Genomic DNA, 24,023 nt, shown 5'->3' with positions numbered 1-24,023 from the left:
ATAAAAGAGAAACTGTATAATCATATAACTAATCATATTCATCAAAAAAAGGGTTGACTTTACAAAATTAACTAATCATATAACTAAGATATGTTAATAATTTGAACGTATACACTTACCAGCTTCTTAGCATCTTCCATCTCAATTAGAGCAGCTATATGTCGATCAAACTTGTAGTCGTCAGTATCCTAAAAAATGACATCATAAATATAAAAAATATAAGCATACAACAATGTACTGGTTGTTAAAGTTTGTTAATATATATTAAAACATAGTTACATACATTAAAAAAAAGACTCAAAATTTGGAAGTTGAAAGTGACCAACGCTATCCCCAGCAACTCCTTCTTCAACATGACTTTCGGTAGTCTGTGGCTTCTCCTTGTGTTTCGACTACATATATAAAGCCCACATTAGTAACAATGTTAAATAAAGTTCAACTAATAAGATCGTATCAATCAACTTTAACAACGAATGAGCGTTGTTTTTAGGATCCATAACTACAAAGGAAGTAATCAATGCTTTTAAAAAATATAACGGTAATCTATTTATAGAAAGAATGTCTATTTACAGAGACCGAATAATAATTCCGAATATAAAAAATTAAACTTAAAACAGTAATTTGTTTATAGAAACAAAAAAAAACTTTAAAAAGAAATTAAAGGTATCGTTAAAGAATTAACAACTAACTAAATAGAAAAAAATATAATTGATAAAACAAACCATATGAACTTCAAAAGATAATCACATAAACTTTCAAAATAAAGCATAAAGACAAAACTTAAAACCAAAGACTATAGATATCAATAAACAAACAACACCAAGAAAATTGAACTAACCTGTTTTGGTTGACGAACACTCCGAGTTCGATTGTCACAAAAGATGGAGGGTACACCATGAGAAAAACAAACCATAAATCATTCAGAACATATATTATTAATTTTTGAAAAAAAAAAAACCGAACAGAAAGGATAAAATCAAATATTACAAACTTAAAAAAGAGAAAACAACTATAACATTCAACTAACCTCTGTTGTTTGTTCAATGATCGTTTGTCCGATTGTTATCCAAGATTTAGGGATTCACATGAAAATCAAAATAAACCAAAATCAGTATGTTTGATAAATGCCCAAGAAATGATTAACGTTCATAGATATTACATAAATCAGAGAATGTAGATGATGATAACAAACCTCCGATCTTGATATTGTTTGCAAAAAACAGTGATTACATCGGATAATGTATATCATAAAGAACAACACAAAAAATACAAAGAAATCTTCAAAAATTGGGATTAAACACTTACAATAATCTAATATAGAAACAAAATCAATATTCCGGAAAAACATATCAGACCATAAATAAAATAAACAAAATCTTTAATGGATTGGTAATTAATACAATACAAAATTTATTACTAACAAAAAAAAACGTAATATGTTTATAGAAACAATGTCTAATTACAGAAACCGAGTTAAAATCTAAAACAAAGAACAATCAAAACTGTAATACCTTGTATAATCGAGGAAACAAAAAAAATCCTCCCAAATGAGATTGAATCGAAATAAAAAAAAGGATTATGTTATCACCTACAAAACTTTAACAATCAAAAAACCAAAACTAAAAGAGTTAATTCGTACCCATTGATGGTGAATTCTGGATCGATGAACAATGGAGAATACCATGTTGATGATGGCTATGGTGGCGGTAGATTAGGGTTCTGTTTGAAAAAAGGAAATAGAATGAATGAAGAGTAATAGAACAAATCTCGTTTTGATTAAGAAAATAATCAACATCTTGTACTCTCATCTGAATAAACAACATACCTGCAATTTTTATGTTCGGATCTGAAAGAAAATAATCGTAGATGAAGTTAATAACAAAATAATTAGTAGCGAATAAAAAAAAGATTCAGAAACATCTAAATAATATATAAAAAACAGTTGCAACCTTGGATCTCTGTCGAATGTTTCAAAGAATCAAGAACACCATTAGGTTAAAGTGATAGAAGATGATTGTCGGTATGTGAGATTTTGTGGAACTGATAGGTTTGATGAAATACATTTACCTGTAATTCTTGAAAGATTCGTCACCTAAGATGATGATCGGCTATAGTATTTTGATGATCGGAGATGGTATGTTGATTTAGTGTTTGTAATCGAATATGGTAGGTAGAAGAGAGAGAACAGAGAGAGAAAGAAGATGATTCATGAAGAATGTTATGCAAAATAATTGAGTGAAATCAATTTAAAGGATCCGAATTCAATATGGGTTATTTGGATAACCCGAAAACCGGCCCATTCAAATCCGGATCCCGTGTATCTTTGGTTTTGTGGTTTGTGTTTTGTGAAACTTGGTTTGTTATAGAATTACATCAATTCTCTCCCAAAATCAAACTCCACTAAACCAATGGTTGCCACATCATCAAAATGGCTTCACCATTCAAGGACACATAGCACACATCATCTCATTTATTAATATATATAGATTTCTAATGAAATTCTTTTTTTTTTAATTTAGATTAAAAAAATACACGTCATCATGCCAAGTAAGATAAAAAGCCATGTCAGCAAAAAACCTAACCAGGTTAGTGCCTGGTTAACTTCGTGGTGGCACAACAACCTAACTGTTAAGTTAAGAGTGTCGGACGTCAAAGTGTTGGTTAAGGATGACAAGGACTACTGACCAATTGTTAAGGGTGATAAAATATAATAACCCAACAAATAAATACCTTGCCGCCTTAGCGAGTACTATGTTGTTCAACCTAGGTATCGTCTTTTCACAACAAGGAATTATAGATGTATGGACTTTTGTTGGGTCTCGTTTCTTTAACTTCACATATAAGTTGGCCTATATGGAATTAAAGAAAATTGCCGCTATTATATACTGACTCAAGGTAAAAACAAAAACGTACGATATTTTCATAATTTTAAATTTGTATTTAACGAATAACTCAGATTATATATTTTTTGTTTGTAACATGCTAACAAACACTTTCCAAAACATGCAGGTAAGTTATACCACTATATGATGTCAAACCCAGACGTGTAAACAAGCCGAATTGGAGCCCACTTAATATGTATAAGCGTGTGTTATATATCAAATTAAAATTATATAAATAATATACCTGTTTAGGTTCATGAGCATACACGTACTTGATAAAGTAAAGCTCGGGCTCCATCTCGTTAATAAAACACTTATTTTTTTGGCTCGAGTTCGGGTTTAAGCTCATTTAATATCGACTCAATTAGATTGGCTCGAGTTTGGGATTAAGCTCATTTAATATTGACTCCATTCGAAATTTAAAGAATCATATCTCGTAGAGGGCTATGCTCGTGTGAATCCTAGTTAAAAAAGGTCTTCGGCCTAGCTTAATAATCAATAATAGTGATGAGCTCGATACCTAACGAATTGATACTAGTACCGAAAATCCATAAAAAGAGGTATCGGTATTGAAAATACATGGCACCGACCGGCATTTGAAGGTAAAACCGGTACCGAAAACATCAAAATTCGTTATTTCGTTACAAAATCGGTACAAAAAATATTTCGATTTGGGAATTCAATACCAGATCCGAACCGGTACCCGGTAAGATTCCTTTTGCTCATCTATGAATAATGCTTTGCGTATGACTAGGTCGATTAGGTTATATGTACTGGGGCGCGAGAAAGAGCCATAGCGCCGCTATGGCGCCTAGAACACCGCCCCCAAGGGCGCTATGTTTCAAAAATGGGTGGAGGGCTTGAAATTTTTCGCGGCGTTATTGTTGTTTGGTTAATTGAGTTGGCCAATCAAAAATAGAAGAGTTTTTTTATATTAATTAATAAAACTTAAAATTATTAAATAGGTAATGATGGGTAGGGGCTTTATGACTACGGCCTCAAATTGCATAACGTCCCATAAAGCCCCTTGCTGACGTGGCACGACACGTGTCGCATAACGCCCCCAAAAGGGCTTTATGACTACACATGGCCTTACAACGACGTTTTCACATAGTTTAGAAGTTTGATCCATTCAATGCCTCCCTGTCGACAATCGAACAACAATTCTACATCGACACAGACGAGGACGGCCTAGGAGACTCCGAAAACCTTCAACACGTGTCACTGATTCGGCCGGCACAACCCCAAAATAAACCATATTTCGTCATTCGACCTTTGTCATCTTCCATTTGTCGCATCCTCTGTTACCTTCCTATCTCCATTTGTCGTTGATCATATTATTATTATTTCTTACTTCTACTACCCAATGGCCTTCACTCAGTCGTTTTTCCAATCTTTTTCAACAATAAACCGTTTCCCCTGTTGTTACCATTCTCTCAATTTTGCAGTTTGTTCTTATCTGATCGGAGATAGGCCTCTGCTGCTTCGCTGGTTGAATCTGTTTATGATCCCGTGGTATGTTTGGATCAAGTTTGTATCGAAAACGTTAAGGTTAAGGGTACGTGAATCCTTTTTCTTGTACCGAGTTGTTATGCGTTCACCATGTGTTTGATAAAATGCCTGAATGACTGGAATTATTTGATGCACCTAATTTGAACGGTTATAGTTGATAATTTTGAGATTAAACAAGATGGTAGTTTATTAGCAGTTGCAAAAGTTTAAATTATAGGTTGAAATTCGATACTGTTTATGCCAACTTACAGTCTATATTTGAGGATTTTCATAGAGTTAAGCTTGTTTTATTTGTTTAAAATACTTTTTAGTAATTTCATATCTAATTTCCATGCTCTCCATAGTGGAAATTTTATGTGATCACATGATCATGAAACCGGTTTTTTGTATTATTGTATCTATGTGGATCATACATGGAAGTCCTGCATGTGTTTAACTGCATATATGAATTGAGATTATAAATCAGTTTAGTGATTTGTTTTTTCTTTATTCAAATAGGATTTCATACCAAAGACTTTTATAAATGGCGATGTCACTGGAAGATCTTCTTGCTGAGGAGGGTTTCAAGAGTGGTAGCGCGAAGAGAATGACCAGAGCTTCATCGGGGGCCTCCACAAGAATCCCACCGCACCCACTTCGAGATGAACGTAAATTCGGCATTCCAAGTCGTTTAAGAAAGACAGAAAGGGCATATTCCGATACCCGTAGATACGATATGCGTGCTGAATCCCCGGGAACTGATAAAGTCATGTGTCGGAGGTCAGTAGAAGTTCTAAAACGGGGGAAAATGAACCGATACAGTGCCGAATCATCACAACAGTTTTCTTCCGATGAGATAGTTGAGGTCAGAGAAGGTATTCGGAAAGTCAAAGATGAAATGGTGGATAATAGAAGGTATAAAGATATATATCTAAACGGCGTATTTAGTCCTCCGATTAGCAAGAATAAACAATATAACAAAGTCGGAGAAGATTTGCAGATTGATAACGACTATGCTACCGATTATCAAAAAGGCGGGAACCGACCCGGTTCATCATCTAGCAGATCTAACAGAAGTACACAAAACAAAGAAAGTGTTCGTGACAATCGGGCCCGCAGACCCGTTGAGATCGATTCTGTTACTGAAGTAGCTCTTGATGAGGTGGCAATCAAAGCAATGATTTCTATTTTGAGCGGTTACGTAAAAAAATACCTAAAGGATCAAGATTTCAGGACATCAATGTATCACAATTGCTTTGCTGCACTTAACTTTTCAAAGTTAGAAGAAGAAATAGTTACCGAAAGCAAAGTTATATCTAACCTTGAACAGGCTATAGAAACAGTCGAAAAAGCGGCGGAGAATCTCGCTGATGCGAAGCAGTTAAAAAAAGCTTCGTTACAGCTAAGTGTGATCACCGGTCTAAACGCAAATGATTTAAAAGATGGATTTACATCTGGGTTTCCGAATTCCGTTTTATCAGCCTGTGGTCACTTATATTTAAGCGTAATATATCAATTACAGAAAAAAGAACGGATAGTAGCGAAACATCTTTTACAAATGTTTTGTGATTCTCCGTTTTCCGCTCGAACCACGTTGGTTCCTGAATTGTGGGAAAATGTTTTTCACCCGCATTTATCGCATTTAGAATCGTGGTATAATCAAGAGGTTAATTCTCTAGCAGACGACCCGCATAACACACGGAAGCTAAAACAACTTAAGAAAGTTTATTACGATATTTTGGATTCGGGTACTTACCAATTTGCATTGTACTACAAGGATTGGATCACAGACGGTGTTGAAGCTCCCTCGATTCCTTCGATCCATGTTCCGATGATTTCCGTTCAGAAAGTTTTAAGCGTGGGTGTGAATGGAAACGCTTTAGATTTTGGCAGCCCGTCGTTTTCATCTCATGCTATTGTCAGCAAGAAGTTATATGATGATGTATTTGGTCAAATGCACAAATCCGTAACTGCTGAGGTGGAAGACTATCAATATTCACAGAGATCAGAGGATGATACGTATAGTTTTGATGGGTCTGTAGTGGAAGATAAAAGAACACTTACCTACCCTTTGGAAGAAGATGGATATAAAGATTTAGATGTCAAAAGGGGCTGGGAAACTTTTCAGGTACGTTAATACTAATATTGATTCATTAGTTAGTTTGCTGAAACTAGTTAATTTCACATAAATAATTAGTGCTTTCTTAAGTAATTACAACTTCGTACACAACCCGTTTTATTACTTTCAAAACGTACATTCAACAGAAGGCCAAGTCGCAGTGTTTTGAAAACTGGACCGGACCAGCTGGTCGGACCGGGAACCGGGGGTCTGACCGGTCCGGTTCACCTTATCAAACCATTTTGAGTCGAACCGTCCGGTTGGACCGGGAACCAGCGGTCGGACCGGAAAACCAACCGGTTGAAATGGATATTTTAGGGGTTGAACCAGAATTTTATTAAAAAAATCAATTTTACCCTATTTATTTTTATAATATTTACGACATCACTCGATTCTTACATCCGGTCTGACCAGCTCGTACATCTGGTTCAATCGGTCCAACCAGCCCGACCAGTGACCAGTAAGGAGACCGGTTCAACGTCTGGTCCGCTCCTAAAAACTTTGCTAATCATAGGTCTGGTTTGAAAGTCGTATCGTTGCAGCACAAATTTCTCTATTTCCTCTTATATAATTATCATTATATTTGCACATACATCTAGCTAAGTTGTAACCTCTACATGCTCTCAAATTTTCAAATGCAGCAGGGTGAAATAATAGCGCAGGAAGAACTTGAACTACAAAGAGCAAACACCTTTGAAGGATTAGAAGGCACTAATATGTTACAGTCACTTCCAGTTGCAAAAGTCAACGAACTTACTCTCAAGAGGCTAGCAAAGTTTGTATTTGGACTGCAACAAACTGAAAATCAGTTACATTTGGATGTTACGAAACATCCCGATTCTTCGGTAATTATATCCAAAACACCCCGTTCAATACACTTTGTTTTTCATTACTACTATCTTAAAATGAAAGGTCGGTGGGGGTTCCCACTGACATTTTTAATCCCTAGACTTTTAACAAATGACAAGTCTAACCTTCACTTCAAAACTTTTGGTTTTTTCACTTCACACCCTCAACTTTTGACATGAAACACTATTAACCCTGATCTTTGAGTAAATTACACATTTACTTCTAACTTTGGATAATTGACAACTTTGATGCCAACCTTTTCTCCTTAATAACTTGACACCTCATTTTATTTGAATTACTTTTACGACTTTACACCGTAACGTGCGACACATTATTATACTTTATTATCAATGCCTAACCACGTTAATGTTTAAATTACTTTTATGCCTTTTCGGTGTTGTCTAAATTACTTTTACAAGTTTACACCGCAACGACCGAGACATTTTTTTTTTTTTTTGAATTTCTGTTTAGTGACATTAATGTCACGTGCGGGTACCACACGTTAATGTCATCATCGTGTACTGTAACCGCAATGCTTATATAGGTTACAATAAGTTAGATCAGATACATTACACCGACACAAGTGTTTTCATATGGTTAATGCATCACATAACATAACGTGCCACCAGCTATGAACAACTAAGGCGTCGCCGCCACAACATGCGGCCTATGGCAACAATCTAGTTCTTCCTAATTTGTAGTTCTCTTATATATTGCAGCCAATAAAATCAAATGCTGATGGAGAACACTTTTTCTTGAATATACCCGAGGATTATATGTGCCCTTTGACCGGACATATTTTCGAAGATCCTGTGACGTTAGAGACCGGTCAAACCTACGAGCGTGTAGCTATCATGGAATGGTTTAGTAAGGGCAACAAAACATGTCCTGTAACTGGAAAAACATTGGAATACCAAACCGTCCCGTTCACCAACTCTATTTTGAAGCGACTCATTGACAGCTGGAAATCAAAGCACTCACGGGAGATGCTATCCTCTGCTTCTCGGCCCATGGGAAGCCCCCGGGAACATGAATACAAGGCTGAAGCAGCTGTTTTCATATTAGAGCAGCTTCTTACTGTTTTTGGTAGAGAGGAAAATACCGCAAATGCTAAGCATTTGCTTGCTCTCGGGGGTTTACAGTTTTTAATCCAAAGATTTCAGTACGGAAATTTAGACGAAAAAACTCGTGTAGCTGCATTGCTGTCAATGTGTATTGAAGCAGACTCTAGTTGCAGAAATCATGTGGCTAGATACGTTGATAAAGAGGGTGTTCTTGAGTTACTTCACTGCAAAGAAGTAAAATCAAGATCAAATGCCGTGTTTCTTCTTTTTGATCTAATTTGTTTGAACAGGTATTTCAGTTTATATACATTATTATCCAATAATCAAAATATAATTTTTGTGTTACCTACTTCATGTTGGTTAAATTTTATAACTTGTGTCAATGGTGTGTCGCTTTAGGAGAAAAGATGTTCGGTTTTTCTTAAGTGGCTTGCAGAAGGAGGTTATAGTGAGTTCTATGCACATTTTGCTACTTTTTCTTCAGAGTTGTTCACTTGAGCAGAAACCCTTGGTTGCTGTGCTCCTGTTACACTTGGATCTTTTGGTATGTTCATAAAAACCTGTAAAAAAGAGTAAAATGCCATTTTCCTCCCTGAGGTTTGGCCAGTTTTGCGACTTTCGTCCAAAGGTTTGTTTTTCCACATCTGGATCCAAAAGGTTTGAAATCTTGCCATTTTCATCCGTCTCGTTAACTCCATCCAGTTTTCTCTGTTAAGTCAAGGGTATTTCCGTCCTTTTTGTTAACTTAAAGGGCAATTCGGTCTTTTTCACTTTATGTAAAAAGACCGAACACCCCTGAAAAAGACTGAATTGCCCTTTAAGTTAACAAAAGGACGAAAATACCCCTGACTTAACGAAGAAAAATGGATGGAGTTAACGAGCTGGATAAAAATGGCAAGTTTCAAACGTTTTGGTCCCATATGCGGATAAACAAACCTTTGGATGAAAGTTGCAAAACTGGCCAAACCTCAGGGACGAAAATGGCATTTTACACACACAAAAAAAAAATTGTCACACATATTTGATTGTTAAGATGTTTGTATTCCAACTGACAGGTGGATCAACAGAAGTACAGTATATATAGAGAGGAAGCTGTTGATACAATTACATCTGCTCTTGACACTAGTCTTTTTGATGAAAAGGTGCGAGAAACATGTTGTAGAGCACTTCTTATAATGGGAGCGCGTATCTCTTTATCTGGGACGGTAATCACACAGGATTATAATCTACAGAAAGCTGGTTTCTATAATAGACCTGAATTGGATGTTATTATTCAGCCTGAATTAGATGTCCTAGAATACAACGCCACCAACATTTTGACGGTAATTTTCTCTCTTCCTAAAGCTCTGTAGATTTTTTTACGCTGTTATGGTTGCAGGATTGGGGTCTTGTGTTTTTAGTTCATGGAATCACGGTGTTTTTTGCTTTATTTATATTTAACGAAACCAGAAAGGAACGGAATGGACAGTGTAATGAGTTTGTACGAATGTAATGAGTGTTAGTGTTTTACTATGAGTATTCTTTTTTGTATTATCCTCTACCTATTATAACAAAGAGTAAAATACACGGATGGTCCCTATGCTTAACCAAAATTTTGGATTTGGTCCCTAGCTTTTCAAAAGTACATGGATGGTCCCTGTGGTTTGCACTTTGTAACACATTTAGGGGGTGTTTGTTTTTTCTTCAAACATCTTCAAGGGGGCTGATGTCTGCAAGCGCGCAGACGTTACCCTTGAAGACTGTTTGATTTTTTTTTTCAAACAGATCTGAACTCAGCTTTTTTCATCTTAAAAAATAAGCTATGGACCCCTTTCTTAAAACATCTTCACACCTCCCTCTTCTCCTCTCCCAAACATCAGCCCCTCCCACCACCGCTCCTCCTCCTTCTCCGACATCCCTCTTCTCCTCCGGCGACCTCCCTCTTCTCCTCCGGTGACCTACCTCCTCCGGCGACCTACCTCTTCTCCGACCTCCCTCCTCCTCCGGCGACCTCCTTCCTCCTCCGGTGACCAGCTCCTTCTCCGACCTCCCTCTTCTCCTCCACTGGATCGAAGCTGAATGTGAATGTTTCGTCTTTGTTTGATGCGCTTCAGACCGGTATCAACTTATAAAAACAAACAGTCTTATATTTTCAGCTTGCAGATCTTCAGACCACATCTTCAGTTGCAGACATAAAAACAGATGAAATCAGCTTGCAGACAATTTATGTCTGCAAAAACAAACAGCACCTTACTCAATAACCTAGACCTGCGAAAACCTTAAGACTTGTTAGCTAGGGACTAAATGCATTACAAAGTGCAAACCACAGGGACCATTCATGTAGTTTTGGAAAGCTAGAGACCAAATCCAAAATTTTGGTCAACCATAGGGACCATTTGTGTACTTTACACTATAAATTATGGGATTTCTTTTACAAATAAAACATAACTAAAGCCCATTACTGTCGCAATTAGTATTATAGAAAAAAACATATATATTTTCTTGTTACTTTTTGGAGATTTAAAAGTAACTTAGTTAAACGTTTTAATGTTCTATAAAAAAATATGTTATTAAAGATTAGCTAAATTAAACGGATTTAAATTGTAATTTTATAATCTATAAAAAGCGCTCTAAAACCAAATGCTATGGCTTATAGGATACTGAGGAGGAAGAGGCTGTTGAAGATTGGTTGATCAGATTGTCAACGTCTCTTGTTAGTGATGGGAAAAACTCGTTTCTGGATTCATTTTCCCAGTGCTTGAGTTGTGGACATCGTGAAATGACGAAAGTATGCTTGATCACGATGGTGTGGTTCAGTTCTTCACTTGCTTCTTTACCTGAGTCCGAGTTCCAGCTTTCTGCTTTCTCGGTTCTTATCTCTAAACTAAAAGAAAACCTCGAAAATAGTGGATGGGTAGAGCACAAGATTCTTGCTGCCACATCTCTCCTTAATTTTACCAAAATTCCAGGTTAGCATTTCCTTTTATATTACATAAAAATATTAAAAATTTGAACATGTTGATTAAGATGAACTGTGAATGGCTACAGATTGCATGAACATCATGTTGACAATGGCGAATGAGATTGCGGCTCCTCTCAGTGAGCTTCTTGAAGAAAGTTGGACTGCTAAAGAATTGTATGCATTAATCTCTCAGGAAGATTAGTGATCTTTTGACATTCTGATTATGATCATACATCCCATGATTTGCTTCATATCCTTATAACTAGCATGGTTTTCCGTCATTGGTTATGGTACTTGACGCACAAAAGGTACATACGTGGCTAATCGCCCATGACCCTTGCTTTGGTAGTTTCAATGTTTTATGGTTGTTTATGGGGACCCGGTTTGTATATTTGTTAATAGACTACCACAGATCTTCCCTTTTCGATTGGTTTGATCTTGTTTGCATTGTACAATTACTATGTATGTGTGATCTTGGTTGTAGAACTCGAAGGAGGTCCTACGTTCATTTGTGTTCATATACAATATACCGTCTGCTAGTTAAATTTTGCTTTGGTTGTAGAACCCGAAGGATGTGTTATGTTCGTTTGAGTTCATATACCGTTTTGCTAGTAAAATTTTGCTTATGTCGTCTGTCAAATATGTAGCAAGTTGTTTCTTCAATCTTCATTTTTGTTGTTTTTATAATCTCTTTTTTCTTTTAACCTTGAGAATTCCTAAAGGAAACTCATGGCTCCGTCAATACTGCTAATCGGCAGGTAAAATAGGTTCACGTCAAAACAGGTTCTGGGCAAGAGTTCAGGTCAAAACGAGCTGTGTAAAAAATATCAATTTGGTTTGAATCAAATAGGCTCTTGCTAAAATGGAGTTTGAAATGATCGTTTAAGAAAAAATACAATCAATTTAAGTTCATCCTTCATATCTCATCTTACGGAGGCTGGTGGCGATGGGTGAAGATGGCGGTGACTACGGTGGCCGGAGGCTAGTGGCGACAAGTGAAGGTGGCGGTGACTACGGTGGTGATGTAACGTTGTTAGTGGGTGGTGGTTTGAGGCATCGTTGACAAGTAGATGGTGAAGATAAACAATAGTCGTGAGTGGTGCTAGCCCATTTAAACCCATTACCCGATTTGAGTTCACCCAAATAAGAGATATATATAATATATTCATTAATAGTTCTAAAACACACCCAACACGGCAACACATACTGCGTTACATCCATCTGACATACACTTGACCCACAACACACACTAACCACACACACTAACCAGACCCAGACCCAGAACCAGGACAAGACCCATTGTCACAGACTTAATAAGCATAGACATCCACTAAACACTTATTAATTCATCTTATTCTTGTACCAAAACACACCTCCTTTCCCTTCATCATCTTGCTCCACAAACAAACATTCCTTCATCTCTCTCCACATGGCTACATAAAACGGGGTCTTGTCAAACCGATAATACTCCCCAAGCACCGGTCTCAGCGCCTTCTGTGCTTCCATCGCATTATAATGAGGCATTGTCGAAAACAAATGGTGCACCACATGTGTGTCGGTAATATGATGGAACACCTTGTTCAACACACCATAGTCACGGTCCACTGTCGCCAATGCTCCCTTTAACCATTCCCATTCCGAGCTATCATAATGCGGCAAGCCAGGGTGAGTATGTTGAAGATAAGTGATCAACACCAGAAACGCGTTCACAACCATCAACGGAACCCCATAGACGCAAATCACCCAAACCAACCCTTTTGCCATAGCAACACGATAAAGGATGAACGATGTGATAACAATCCCGATGTCGGACATGACTATCTGGTAACGTTTACGTTCATTGTACATAGGGCTGGTTGGGACGTAGTGGCAGGCGAAACGGTCATAGGGTCGGCCCGACACATTGAAAGCTAAGTACAAGGGCCAGCCGAGAGTGAGAGTGACGAACATACTGACAATGCGGCCCACTGTGTTGTTAAAGTATTTCGAGTACCACGGGACTTTCGATCGGGATTTGGGGACGAAAACCTCGTCCCGCTCGAGTGATCCAGTGTTGGAATGGTGGCGGTGGTGACTATATTTCCACGAAAAGTAAGGGACGAGTAAAGACGAGTGGAGAACAAAGCCCACAGTGTCGTCGACCCATTGATAATCACTAAACGCATGGTGACCACATTCGTGGGCGATGACCCAGACTCCGGTGAGGACGCAGCCTTGGACTACCCAGTAAGAGGCCCATGCGATGGATGACAAAGGGGTGGGGAGGTGGTGGAAGTAGGTGGTGGCAATGTGGTAGAGGACAGCGGTTATGGTGAGGTCAGACAGCACGTAGGAGAACGAACGGGTTAGCGACCGCTGGAAGCAGTGTGGTGGGATGGCTTTTTTCAGATCGCCGATGGTGAAGGGTGGTTTTGCATGAGGGACTCGATCGAGTGGGTTGTTTTCGTTGGTCACAGACGTGTATTCTCCTGCACCCATATGTTGACTGTTTGACCAGACTTTTCAACCTGCAAGCAAGAACAATATCTTTATATTTACAAACAAACATGCCTAACCTTTTCTTTATGAAATAGATACATAAAAAGTAGATACGAGACTATCAAATACACATTATATTACGTAACACGATTACTAATTACTACTTTTGTATAATAATATTATATGACAGTATGTCTTAAATGTTGTCTCCATTAAATCAGTGTTTTTTAAAATATATTGTAAACACATTTTATGCTTAGACCACCCGTACTGGGGGTTTTTGGGTGTTTTTCCCCAAAAAAACGCCCCTTAACGCCGCCAGACTGCCCCCCTTGGGCGTTGTTTTCAGAAAGGGGGGGGGGGGTGTGGTCTAAACGCTGGGGCATTATTTATTTGTCCAATAAGAAGCTTCCAAGTAATATTATTTGTTTTAAAAGATAATAATTGGGTAATCATTGATGGGGCATTGTCCCACACCCATATATGAAAAACCCCCATAATGCCCCTTTGCTGACTGGGATGACACGTGTCGCACAACGCCCATTGATGGGGGCATTATTCATGTGTACTACTTACTACACATGGTTTTATATTATCTAAAAATGTTTTGAAAGAATAATGTTTTAAAAAACGTGTTTAGACATAATGCGTTTTTGCCCAAATGTTATTGGCATATGAGTGGATTTAACGTTAAAAAACAATCTGAGTCTGGTCTAAAGGATAAAATAAGGGTGAAAATGAGCCGAGCTAGAAAAAAAAAGCTCTAACGAGCCAGGCTTAAACGAGTTGAAGCCCGAGTCTAAAGGTGAGCTTGTTTAGTAAACGAGCCTGAACTCGAGCTCGCTCACGAGCCTAAACAAGCCCATCGGTTATACAATATTTAATTTGATATATAAAATATATATTTAAATAATAATAATTACTACATATAAAATTATGAAAAATTACTAAATTATATACAAAATAATAATAATAATAATAATAATAATAATAATAATAATAATAATAATAATCATAATAACTAATTAATAAATTATAAATAAACCGAACTCCAACTCGCGGCTCGTCTCCGTTTTCACCCTAGGATAAAACATGCATAAAATGAACTCACTATTTATTTTTGTATTTAACGATAAATGAACTCACTATTTATTTTTGTATTTAACGATTTTGTTTTAAAATAAATAGAAATAATTCGTAGATCTAGTCGTCAATTTACACTTGATTACAAAAGCCATGAAATTCATGTTTCTTTAGCTTTAACGCAAAACATTTACCGAAAATACATCAACCCAATATAAAAGCTGATGCTTTTATTATTACTACCAGAAAAAAAAATAAACAATTGACACCTGTCAATGATTTACGCACTTTTATGACTCGACTAAAACAGAAAATCTTGTAAAAAAAAAAAAACTTAAAGAGTTGATCACAAAAATCAAGAAGAAAATCAATCAGGCAAGATTTTACAAGTTAAAAGAGTACATATTGAATGAAAACACATGAAGGAAGCAAAATCGATCACATGCAAGACAGATAAACGCACAAATTTAAAGGAAACTGAGTGAAATGAACCAAATCAAAGTCACAGAGAAGAGAAATCAACTGATCTGTTCATCAATCATAAATGCAGCAGCTAAGTAAATTAAATTAAAAATCAAAAGCAAAATTCGATAATTAATGATTTATCGAAATGCGATGATTCAAACAATACCTGAATCGATCGATCGATCGAGCGACAGAGGCTTAGGGTTTTCACTTCGTAGAAACGGTGAGTCTCCGCTAGTGAGACAGACGACGATGTGCTTCCGTTCACAGAAAGCGTTGCTGGTTTAGCGGTTTATATATAGAGAGAATATTTTTCATAAAGTGTCCCTGAGGTTTTGAATATTGGACGAAAGGACCTTGGTCAGAGAACACTTGTCACCGATAGTGTTTTAAAGGACAAGTGTTTTAAAGGTGCCACAAGAAACAAACAAACATTCACCGATTTCAAACAAGTGTTTTAAAGGTTGCTTGTTGTAACGCTATGTGTTACAAGGTAACGCCCCGGCTACATCACTGGCCATCGGACTGTCTTAAGGGGCGTTACCGACTGTAAAAGGGAGAACCGCGTTAGCCGGTTCACCTTGGAGGAATATTTCATTTGCTACCATGGAAAAAATACCAAGTCGGCAAGCAACCGATCAAAGATTTTTAGCTTATATAATTTAAATATTATTTTAATGGATGGTGGATGGTTAAAACCAGTAACATTACTATGAGGTGCAGTGAAAAAAATGAAAGAAAATGGTCTGATGATGTGTGAGTGATGTAGGAGCTACCGTATGACTGGTGGTTAAAATTTGTGAGACGATAACACATGGTCTAACATTTTCTGTTCCAAAGCATTAAGTTAGGGGCTAAATGATATGAGTCGCTTGTGAGCTACCCAAGATTGAGTCATTAAAAGCTCGATCAAGTCGGACTTAAACGAGGTCGAGCTAAAAATGGTTTGTTTAATAAACGAGTCCAGACCCAAGCTTCAATAATTGTTTATAAATAAATTAATGAAATAAATTATAAATAATAAATGAGCCTAGGCCCAAGTTTCACTTATTGAGTAAATGTTTAAAAACTATTCACGTACCAAACTCAAACTTTATAAATTAAGCTTGAAGCGAGCTCAGCTCAACTCGACTGTACCTCTACATAATGTCTAAGGTATATAAAACTAAAAAACCGTTAATAAATAAACAAGAAATGATATTTTCACCCAATTCGATTGATTTATTTTCACCAGGATTCAACCAATTTGAGTATGTTTATGCACATAACCGAACCTTTAACACCGTTAGAGACAGTCTTTTCAAGAAACACGCTTACAAGAAACCATCACGAAAGATATGATGGTACGCCATCTATAATGGTTAATGCTCTTTAAGGGATATTTTCCGCTACATCAGTATCATAACTCTCGTTTAAAAAAAATATGTAATGGTTCACGCCCTTGATTCCCTCCAATCATTACTTTCCAATTTTTTCTTCCCATTTGGCGTTATATTAGAAATGTCTCCCCCTTTTCATGCCCCTATAACGCCCAGAGGCGTTGTTGAGGGCGTTTATCAAACCCCTTAATGTCCATTATGCATGATTTAAGATTATTAAAGTTAATCTATCATGAAAATTTGATTAAATTTCCACCAAGGATTGTATATACTCTATTTGTGAGAAATTTTACGATAGCTTTTAATCTAAACCAAATGAGACTATATTTCAATAAAGAGAGGGGATCGCCTAAATCTCTAAAATGAACAAAAACTATAAATCTATGGACCATCTATCAGTTTCAACTTAGCACATAGTTTGGCAATTGGGGGAATGTTATTTAGTGAAATTTTGTAATAATGTATGTAAATAAGGGCCTGTATATAAGTTTATAAGAATCTTTGAGGGTTTCTGGAGCGTGGGACCCTAAAGCAAAACATGCAAGGGACTACACCACACTACACGCATGTAGCTTGATAGTTCAGTCCTCACACGTCATCCCCTGCGGTTGAGCCAGATTATTATTACACCATGTGTAGGTGGATGTGAAGAGAATGCCCCATGTTTGAGCGTTTTGCGACATGTGACGGTCCAGACAGCAATGAAACATTATGAAACGTTTTTCTGACTGGGTGTAGTGGTATAATGCCCCATCAATTACCTAATTATTATTATTTTTTTTGTTTTTTTTAATTAAAACTAATGAAGAAATAGGTGTAGTGGCATGATTGGCCAAAAAAGTCTTGATCCGGCGTTTAATTTGGCATGCCCCAACCCAATTTTTGAAGAAAAACGCCCCCGAGGACGGTCAACGGGCGTGTTTAGGCGTTTTTTAGGGAAAAACGCCAAAAAAACCTCACTACGGGTGGTTTTAGCATTTAAAATGGACGGTTGGGGTTTCATACCACCATTACTAACCAAGGGGTTGATGTATTCGATTGTAGCTAGAGACAATTCCAATGCCGGAAGTAACATTGCCTACACAAATACATAGCCACATAGGGCCCGTACACGAATTCAATCGTCACCGTATGAAGTTGGTTTCTTTATTTTATAAACGAAAAAAATACCAAAATGAAAAACATGTCTTGTTTTTGTTTACTTTTGTTCATTTACGTCCATTTATGTTCTTTCATTTACATGTGTTTATATTCGTTTAGAATTATTAACGAACGCATTAAATAAACATAAGCACGTTCATTTCATTAATAAACGAATATGAATAAAAATATTTATTCATTTAAGTATTCGTGTTATCCCAGAGTTGGGATTGAACCCTATCAGAGGAACAAATAATGTAAAGCCAAAACTGGATCAGCTCAGTGGATTCAGAATAAGCAGATGCTGATATACATATCTCTCCCCTTGAAAGTGATTACAACAACTGATGACCTCCTATCTGCTGATCTTACTAACTGCTGACCAATAACTGCTGCTCAATTAAAGATCTGATAAAGACTCAAGTCCTGCTGATTCAATCTACTGCCTTGAGTCAAGCACTGCTGATCCGGATAAGTGTTGCTGGGTTCACAGCAGTAGAAGGTTGCAGCAGTTGTTCTATAGTCTGTTATGTAATAGAATGTAATAGCAGTAGTTAACACAAGCAGTGTCTGTATAGATCAGAGGTTAGAGTTTGTTAGGAGGTTAGATGTCACTTTCATGGTGACGTCAGCTAAAGATGCTCAGTAGTTTGCAAGTGCTTATAAATAGTACAGTACTTTGTACTGTTCTATTAGCTCTTCACATCATTCGTCTTCTTTGCACGAACAAACTGCTGAGCTCTGGCTGAGGGGGAGTTTGCATTCATTCATCATCATTGTAATCGTAATTGAAATAAATTCAATCATTCGGTTCTTTGTGTAAAGATGTTTGATTAAAAGTATTACTCTCATTTGATTGTATACAAAGTTTGTGTTCATCTTAATTTCCGCTGCACACTCGTTCATCTCCATCTTATTTTACAAACAAAAATACAATCAAAAGGAAACTCAGATCCAACAATTGGTATCAGAGCTAGAACAGTCAAATTTGATTTAACAGTCATTTTGACGTAAATAGTTCAGCTCAAAACAGTTGATACTGATCGTTTGTTCGTCGTTGAAAAACAGAGTAAGGATTAATCACCATTATAGTTGATTTCTCAGTACCTGTAAAACAACAAGAATGACGTCACAATCTCAGGACGATAAAAACAACATTGGCTCGCTCTTTAAACACCTATGTTAAAAAGAAATGAGTACAACATCTGGCAGAGGAGGATGGGTCACATCCTCGCTCAACAAAGCACAGGTTGTTGGAAGTCTGTTATCTTTGGTCCTCATGTTCCTACAGTGCCAAGCGCTGAAGATGCTAAAAAACAAGTTCCTAAACCTGTTGAAAATTATACTGAAATGGATTATCAAAAATTTGAACTAGATGCTAAAGCATTTAGTATTGTTGCATCAGCGCTCCCCAACGAAATATATGCTGGACTGTTACATTGTAACAGTGCCAAAGAGTTGTGGGACGCACTTAAGGAACAATTTGGAGGTACCGAAGAGGTCATAGAAAACAATAGGGAAATCCTGAACCAACAGTATGAAACATTTTTTCATGTTAAAGGTGAATCACTGACTCAACAATTTGAGCGTTTCAGTTGTCTCATCAGTGAACTGAGGCTTGTTAAGGTCACGTTTACAAACTCGACTCAAAATAGCAGGTTCCTCAGATCACTGCCAGAAAAATGGGACACAATTGATATTGTCACCAGAACTGCACCCGAGTTCAAGGATCTGACCTTGACCCAACTCCATGGTCGACTCCTGACCTTTGAAAGGGAGTTGAACCAGAAAAGGAAGTTACAAGAGTCAGGGAAAACCGTTGATGATTATTCATTCGGTAACACTGCTCTTCTGGGTCAAGAAGAATCTGGTGGTAGTGGTAAGGATCAGGGTTATGATCACTACATTGACATAACTGCTGGTGCAAATTTTAATAACCCTGATCCTCACTCTACAGGTTATGCATTCACTGCAAATGAAAACCAGATGTCAGACAATTTAAGCTTTGAACTCAATGATTTACAGCATTTCGACCCCACTGACCTAGAGGAAATGGACATCCTGCACCAACTGGCCTTGCTAAGTGTTAGAACTAGCAAGTTTTATAAGAGAACTGGGAGAAAATTTCCAGGTCTACATGGGAACCTAAGGGTTGGGTTGGATAAATCGAAAATCAAGTGTTACAAGTGTAACAGGTTGGGACACTTTGCTAGGGAATGTAGGAGTCAAACATCTGGTCCCATGGTCAGTCACCCTAGTTCAAATCCTAGACCTCAAAATCAAAACACTGTACACTATGCTCAATATGCCCCAGCAGCACATGTGAACACTGCTCACTATGCTGTTGCCCCTATGCCAGTGCATTATGTCCAAACAGCTGCTCCACAGATCCAATATGTTCAAACCCCTGCTCCCCAGGCACAAGTGCATTCTGCACCTCAAACTACTGCTCCAGTAGTTACACAACCAGAACAACAAATTTTCTTTCGAGCATTCACATCCAAGGCATCATATTCTCAGTGTGGTGTTTTTAAAATATAAAAAGTATAAAAAGTGGTTGTGAGTGTAGGAGAGAAAAAATGTTACTGTTCATCTGTATATTTGGGGGGACACTGTTCACCCACTATAATTTTTAATATATATTGAAAGTGGTTGTGAGTGAAGGAGAGAGAAAACTGTAATGATAAAGGTATAAAAATATTATTTAATTGAAAAGGAGAGAGAAAAAGTATTTGTTTTTAGTGGAAATATATTGATATAGGAGTTGTTTTTTAGTGGAATGTATGTATAATTTTAGGGGGTTGGATGTGAATGCTCTTAGTCAAGAGTTTGTTGACTGGAGCAGTATGCCTGAAAATCTTAATGATGAAAATTTTGCACTGTATGCTTCAAATGATTCTTCTTACAATGAATTTTGTTTGATGGCATTAGAGTCAATACAGGAGGAGGTTGAATCTGAGGAGGAACAGCTGAAAGTTGAAACAGTGGAAGAGGTGACTGAAGCAGTGGTTACTGCTGTGACTGATGAAGTACTGCTGGGAGAAAGTTCAGGTACCCTGATTGAACCAATGACAGATCTATGGTCAGAAGAAGACAAGAAAGATGAAAAGGCTGGTGAGGAAGAAGAGAGAGCTGATGAGGAAGAAAATCCTAAATGTGATTGTGCAATGATGGCTGCTGCCAAGGTATCACCTCAAGTTCTAGAAAAACTATGTTCTGACAATTGCATTATTGCTTTTGCTAACATCAAAGAGGTGAATGAAAACCTTAGGAACAAAATCTTAACTGATGAAGTCAAATTTGAAAGATCTTTAAAAGAACTTAAAAACAAGTTGTCTGAAAAGGAAAAAGAGATTAGCAGTTTGAAAGAAGAGCAAAGCATAACCAAAACCCAACTCCAAACTATGGTAGAAAAATACCAAGTTTGCAAAAAGGAGTTAGAATCCACCCAGATCACTTGTGAAAAATGGGTGGAATCATGCAAAGGGTATGAGGTTATGCTTGAGAAACAGATAAAAAGCAATGTAAAATTTGGGGTTGGTTATAGAAAACATGATGATGAAAACACTGCTTTTGAAAAATCTGTTTCAACCACTGATGTAACTACTGAGTTCATCCCAACAAACAAGGATGGCCAAGAAGTGAAAATCACTGACAAACTTGGTAACAAAATCACACTTGACAGACCAATGGGTCCCTCTGCATTTGAGGAGATTGAAAATCATCAATTTAAACCAAGATGGTCTGATGAGTGTGATATCCTTGAAAACTTCAAGCCAATGGACTTTACATCAACTGATGGTGTCAAGGCTCCAAAAGCTAAAGTCATTCCTCTTAAGGATATTCCAGCAGTGGTCAAAACCTCTGCTACAAAGGAGTCTGAAAAGAGGAAGAAGAAAGAGAAAATTGATAACTTGTTTTGTGAATTCTGTGAGAAGAGAAACCATCTAACAAAAGATTGTTTCCATCTAAAAGCTTATGACTTAACCAAAACAAGTGTCACTACTTCAGCTGAAAGTTGCAGTGTTTGTGGTAAAACAAACCATAAAACTCAGGCATGTGTGTACCTCAAAAACTTCAATGAAAAGAAGAATGAGTACATGGCTAAAACATCCTTGAGTTCATCAGCACCTTCACCATCTGTCAAGTTCACAAAGAAACAACCACTGTTTGTGCCAGTTCAAACAGCTGTCACAAAACAGCTGAACCAAACATCTGTCAAAAGAGATGTTCAGGTTACTGATGCACCTCCTGCCAATCAATTCAGAAAGGGCAAGGAAAAACAGTCTTACCAAAGGATTCCACACGTTTATGAGGTCTACAAAAAGCCCTCTAAACCCAGAGTGAATAGGCATCCTTTCGGTTACCAGCAGTTGATTGGGCAAGACCCTCAACAGTGGTTAGCAAGAAACAGTACTAAAACTGTCCAAACCCCTGACTTAACCACTGCCCATCACACTGCATCCATACCAGACACTGTTGAGACCCCATCCAAAGCCCTGTTGGCTTTGGAGTCCTTAATGAACTAATCCTTTTACTTCATGTGCAGTGAGCTTCTGCATGCTTTGATAGTCTATGGTATGTAGATAGTGGAGGCTCCAGGCACATGACAGGATGTAAAGCCCTCCTCAAAGACTTTAAAATCCATGGTGGGGGTGATATATCCTTTGGAAATAATAGTAAAGGGAAAGTTCTGGGGTCTGGCACAGTGCAATCTGGCAATGTAAAATTTGAAAATGTCAATCTAATAGACAATCTAAAATTCAACCTTCTGAGTGTGTCTCAAATGAGTGACAAAGGGTTTGGGTCATTCTTCACAAAAGATTGTTGTAGGATTGTTGGACCAGAAATGGTCAAAAAGATTGAAGCAATAATTAAAAATGGTCAAACAAAACTTGTTGCTCAAAGAAGTGGCAATGTTTATGTTGTTGACATGTCTAAAGAGTGTCCCAGAGCTGATGCCTGTCTGTTCTCAGCTGCCTCTAACAAAGAGACAGAACTTTGGGACAAAAGACTGGGACACACAAATCTTAAGACAATAACAGAAATTTCAAAAAATGGTTTGGTGAGAGGCCTTCCACAAAAATTGTTTTCATGTCATGAACATTGCATTTCCTGTTTAAAAGGAAAACAGCATAAAAGTTCCTACAAGTCCATTGAGGAGTCCAAAACAACCCAGTGCTTGCAAATGCTGCACATGGATTTGTTTGGCCCAGTTCAAGTCATGAGCCTCAAAAAGAAAAGATACTGTTTAGTTATAGTTGATGACTTTTCTAGGTTTACATGGACTTTCTTTTTGCACTCTAAAGATGAAACTGCAGGCATATTGCAAGACTTTATAACACAGGTTGAAAAGCAATTTGACCTTCCAGTGAAAAGCTTTAGGAGCGACAATGGCACAGAATTTAAAAATAGGGAGTTGGATGCCTTCTGTGTGAAGAAAGGGATTGTAAGGCAGTACAGCATCCCTAGAACACCAGAGCAAAATGGGGTTGTTGAGAGAAAGAACAGAACTTTGATTGAGGCTGCCAGAACCATGCTTGCAGATTCAGGTTTGCCATTAACTTTCTGGGCAGAGGCAGTAAACACTGCTTGCTATGTCCAGAACAGAGTTTTAATCAACCCCAGGCACAAAAAGACTGCCTATGAAATTCTGTATAAAATCAAACCACTGATCTCATACTTCAAGGTATTTGGCTGCCCATGCTTTATTTTGAACTTAAAATATTCCATTTCAAAATTTGCAGCCAAAATTGATTGTGGTTATTTTCTGGGATACTCAACCACTGCCAAGGCCTACAAAGTGTTCAATGCACGGACCAAGGTAGTGGAGGAGACTTTGGATGTAAAGTTCAATGAACTTTCATCAATGAAAATCCCAGCAAATCCTGCTGATCTGTTTGATCTTGAAAATTCACATTTGAAAATACTGCTGTCAAGACTAACAGTGCAGGTCCATCAGAGGATACAACACCAGACTATGGGTATGAAGTCATCATCCCTCAAAGGTCTGCCACCAAAGGGAAAGCATCAGTTGTTCAAAACATCTGTGAAAGCTCAACCACTGCTACATCAACAGTTGTTGATCAAAGTAGCCCATCCACCACTGCTTCCACATCCTCAACTACTGCT

General features: G+C 37.4%; 2 protein-coding genes across 3 annotated transcripts; one reads left to right on the top strand and one right to left on the bottom strand.

Moving 5' to 3' along the window:
- The first annotated feature begins 4,005 nt into the window (after positions 1-4,005).
- LOC110904311 (putative E3 ubiquitin-protein ligase LIN) lies at positions 4,006-11,912 on the top strand. 2 transcript variants are annotated; one of them, XM_022150158.2, is made up of 8 exons: positions 4,006-4,440; positions 4,893-6,501; positions 7,137-7,337; positions 8,061-8,695; positions 8,805-8,949; positions 9,461-9,727; positions 11,041-11,353; positions 11,433-11,912. In XM_022150158.2, the coding sequence occupies exons 2-8, from the start codon at positions 4,918-4,920 to the stop codon at positions 11,546-11,548; spliced, it is 3,261 nt and encodes a 1,086-aa protein (XP_022005850.1). In that variant the 5' UTR covers positions 4,006-4,440; positions 4,893-4,917; the 3' UTR covers positions 11,549-11,912. The 2 variants fall into 2 exon arrangements, with proteins under 2 accessions (XP_022005850.1, XP_022005849.1); XM_022150157.2 differs by having other exon boundaries at positions 7,134-7,337.
- Positions 11,913-12,490: 578 nt separating this feature from the next.
- Positions 12,491-15,649, bottom strand: LOC110904312 (acyl-lipid (9+3)-(E)-desaturase). Its single transcript, XM_022150159.2, has 2 exons — positions 15,539-15,649; positions 12,491-13,853 (listed from the first exon to the last, which is right to left on the bottom strand). Exon 2 carries the CDS (start codon positions 13,822-13,824, stop codon positions 12,688-12,690), a length of 1,137 nt encoding a protein of 378 aa, XP_022005851.1. The 5' UTR covers positions 13,825-13,853; positions 15,539-15,649; the 3' UTR covers positions 12,491-12,687.
- Between the last annotated feature and the right edge of the window lie 8,374 nt (positions 15,650-24,023).

Source organism: Helianthus annuus, chromosome 14 (genome assembly GCF_002127325.2).
Source record: "Helianthus annuus cultivar XRQ/B chromosome 14, HanXRQr2.0-SUNRISE, whole genome shotgun sequence".
Lineage (NCBI taxonomy): Eukaryota > Viridiplantae > Streptophyta > Magnoliopsida > Asterales > Asteraceae > Helianthus > Helianthus annuus.
The sequence above is the reverse complement of the archived record's forward strand: the minus strand, read 5'-3'. Positions and strand labels throughout refer to the sequence as shown.

Bases quoted from the DNA above. Each gene is read 5' to 3' on its own strand.
- LOC110904311 (XM_022150157.2), top strand. From the start codon at position 4,918: ATGGCGATGTCACTGGAAGATCTTCTTGCTGAGGAGGGTTTCAAGAGT. The intron at 6,502-7,133 runs GTACGTTAATAC...TTTCAAATGCAG, and splicing joins GGGGCTGGGAAACTTTTCAG to CAGGGTGAAATAATAGCGCA. The intron at 8,950-9,460 runs GTATGTTCATAA...TCCAACTGACAG, and splicing joins TGTTACACTTGGATCTTTTG to GTGGATCAACAGAAGTACAG.
- LOC110904312 (XM_022150159.2), bottom strand. From the start codon at position 13,824: ATGGGTGCAGGAGAATACACGTCTGTGACCAACGAAAACAACCCACTC.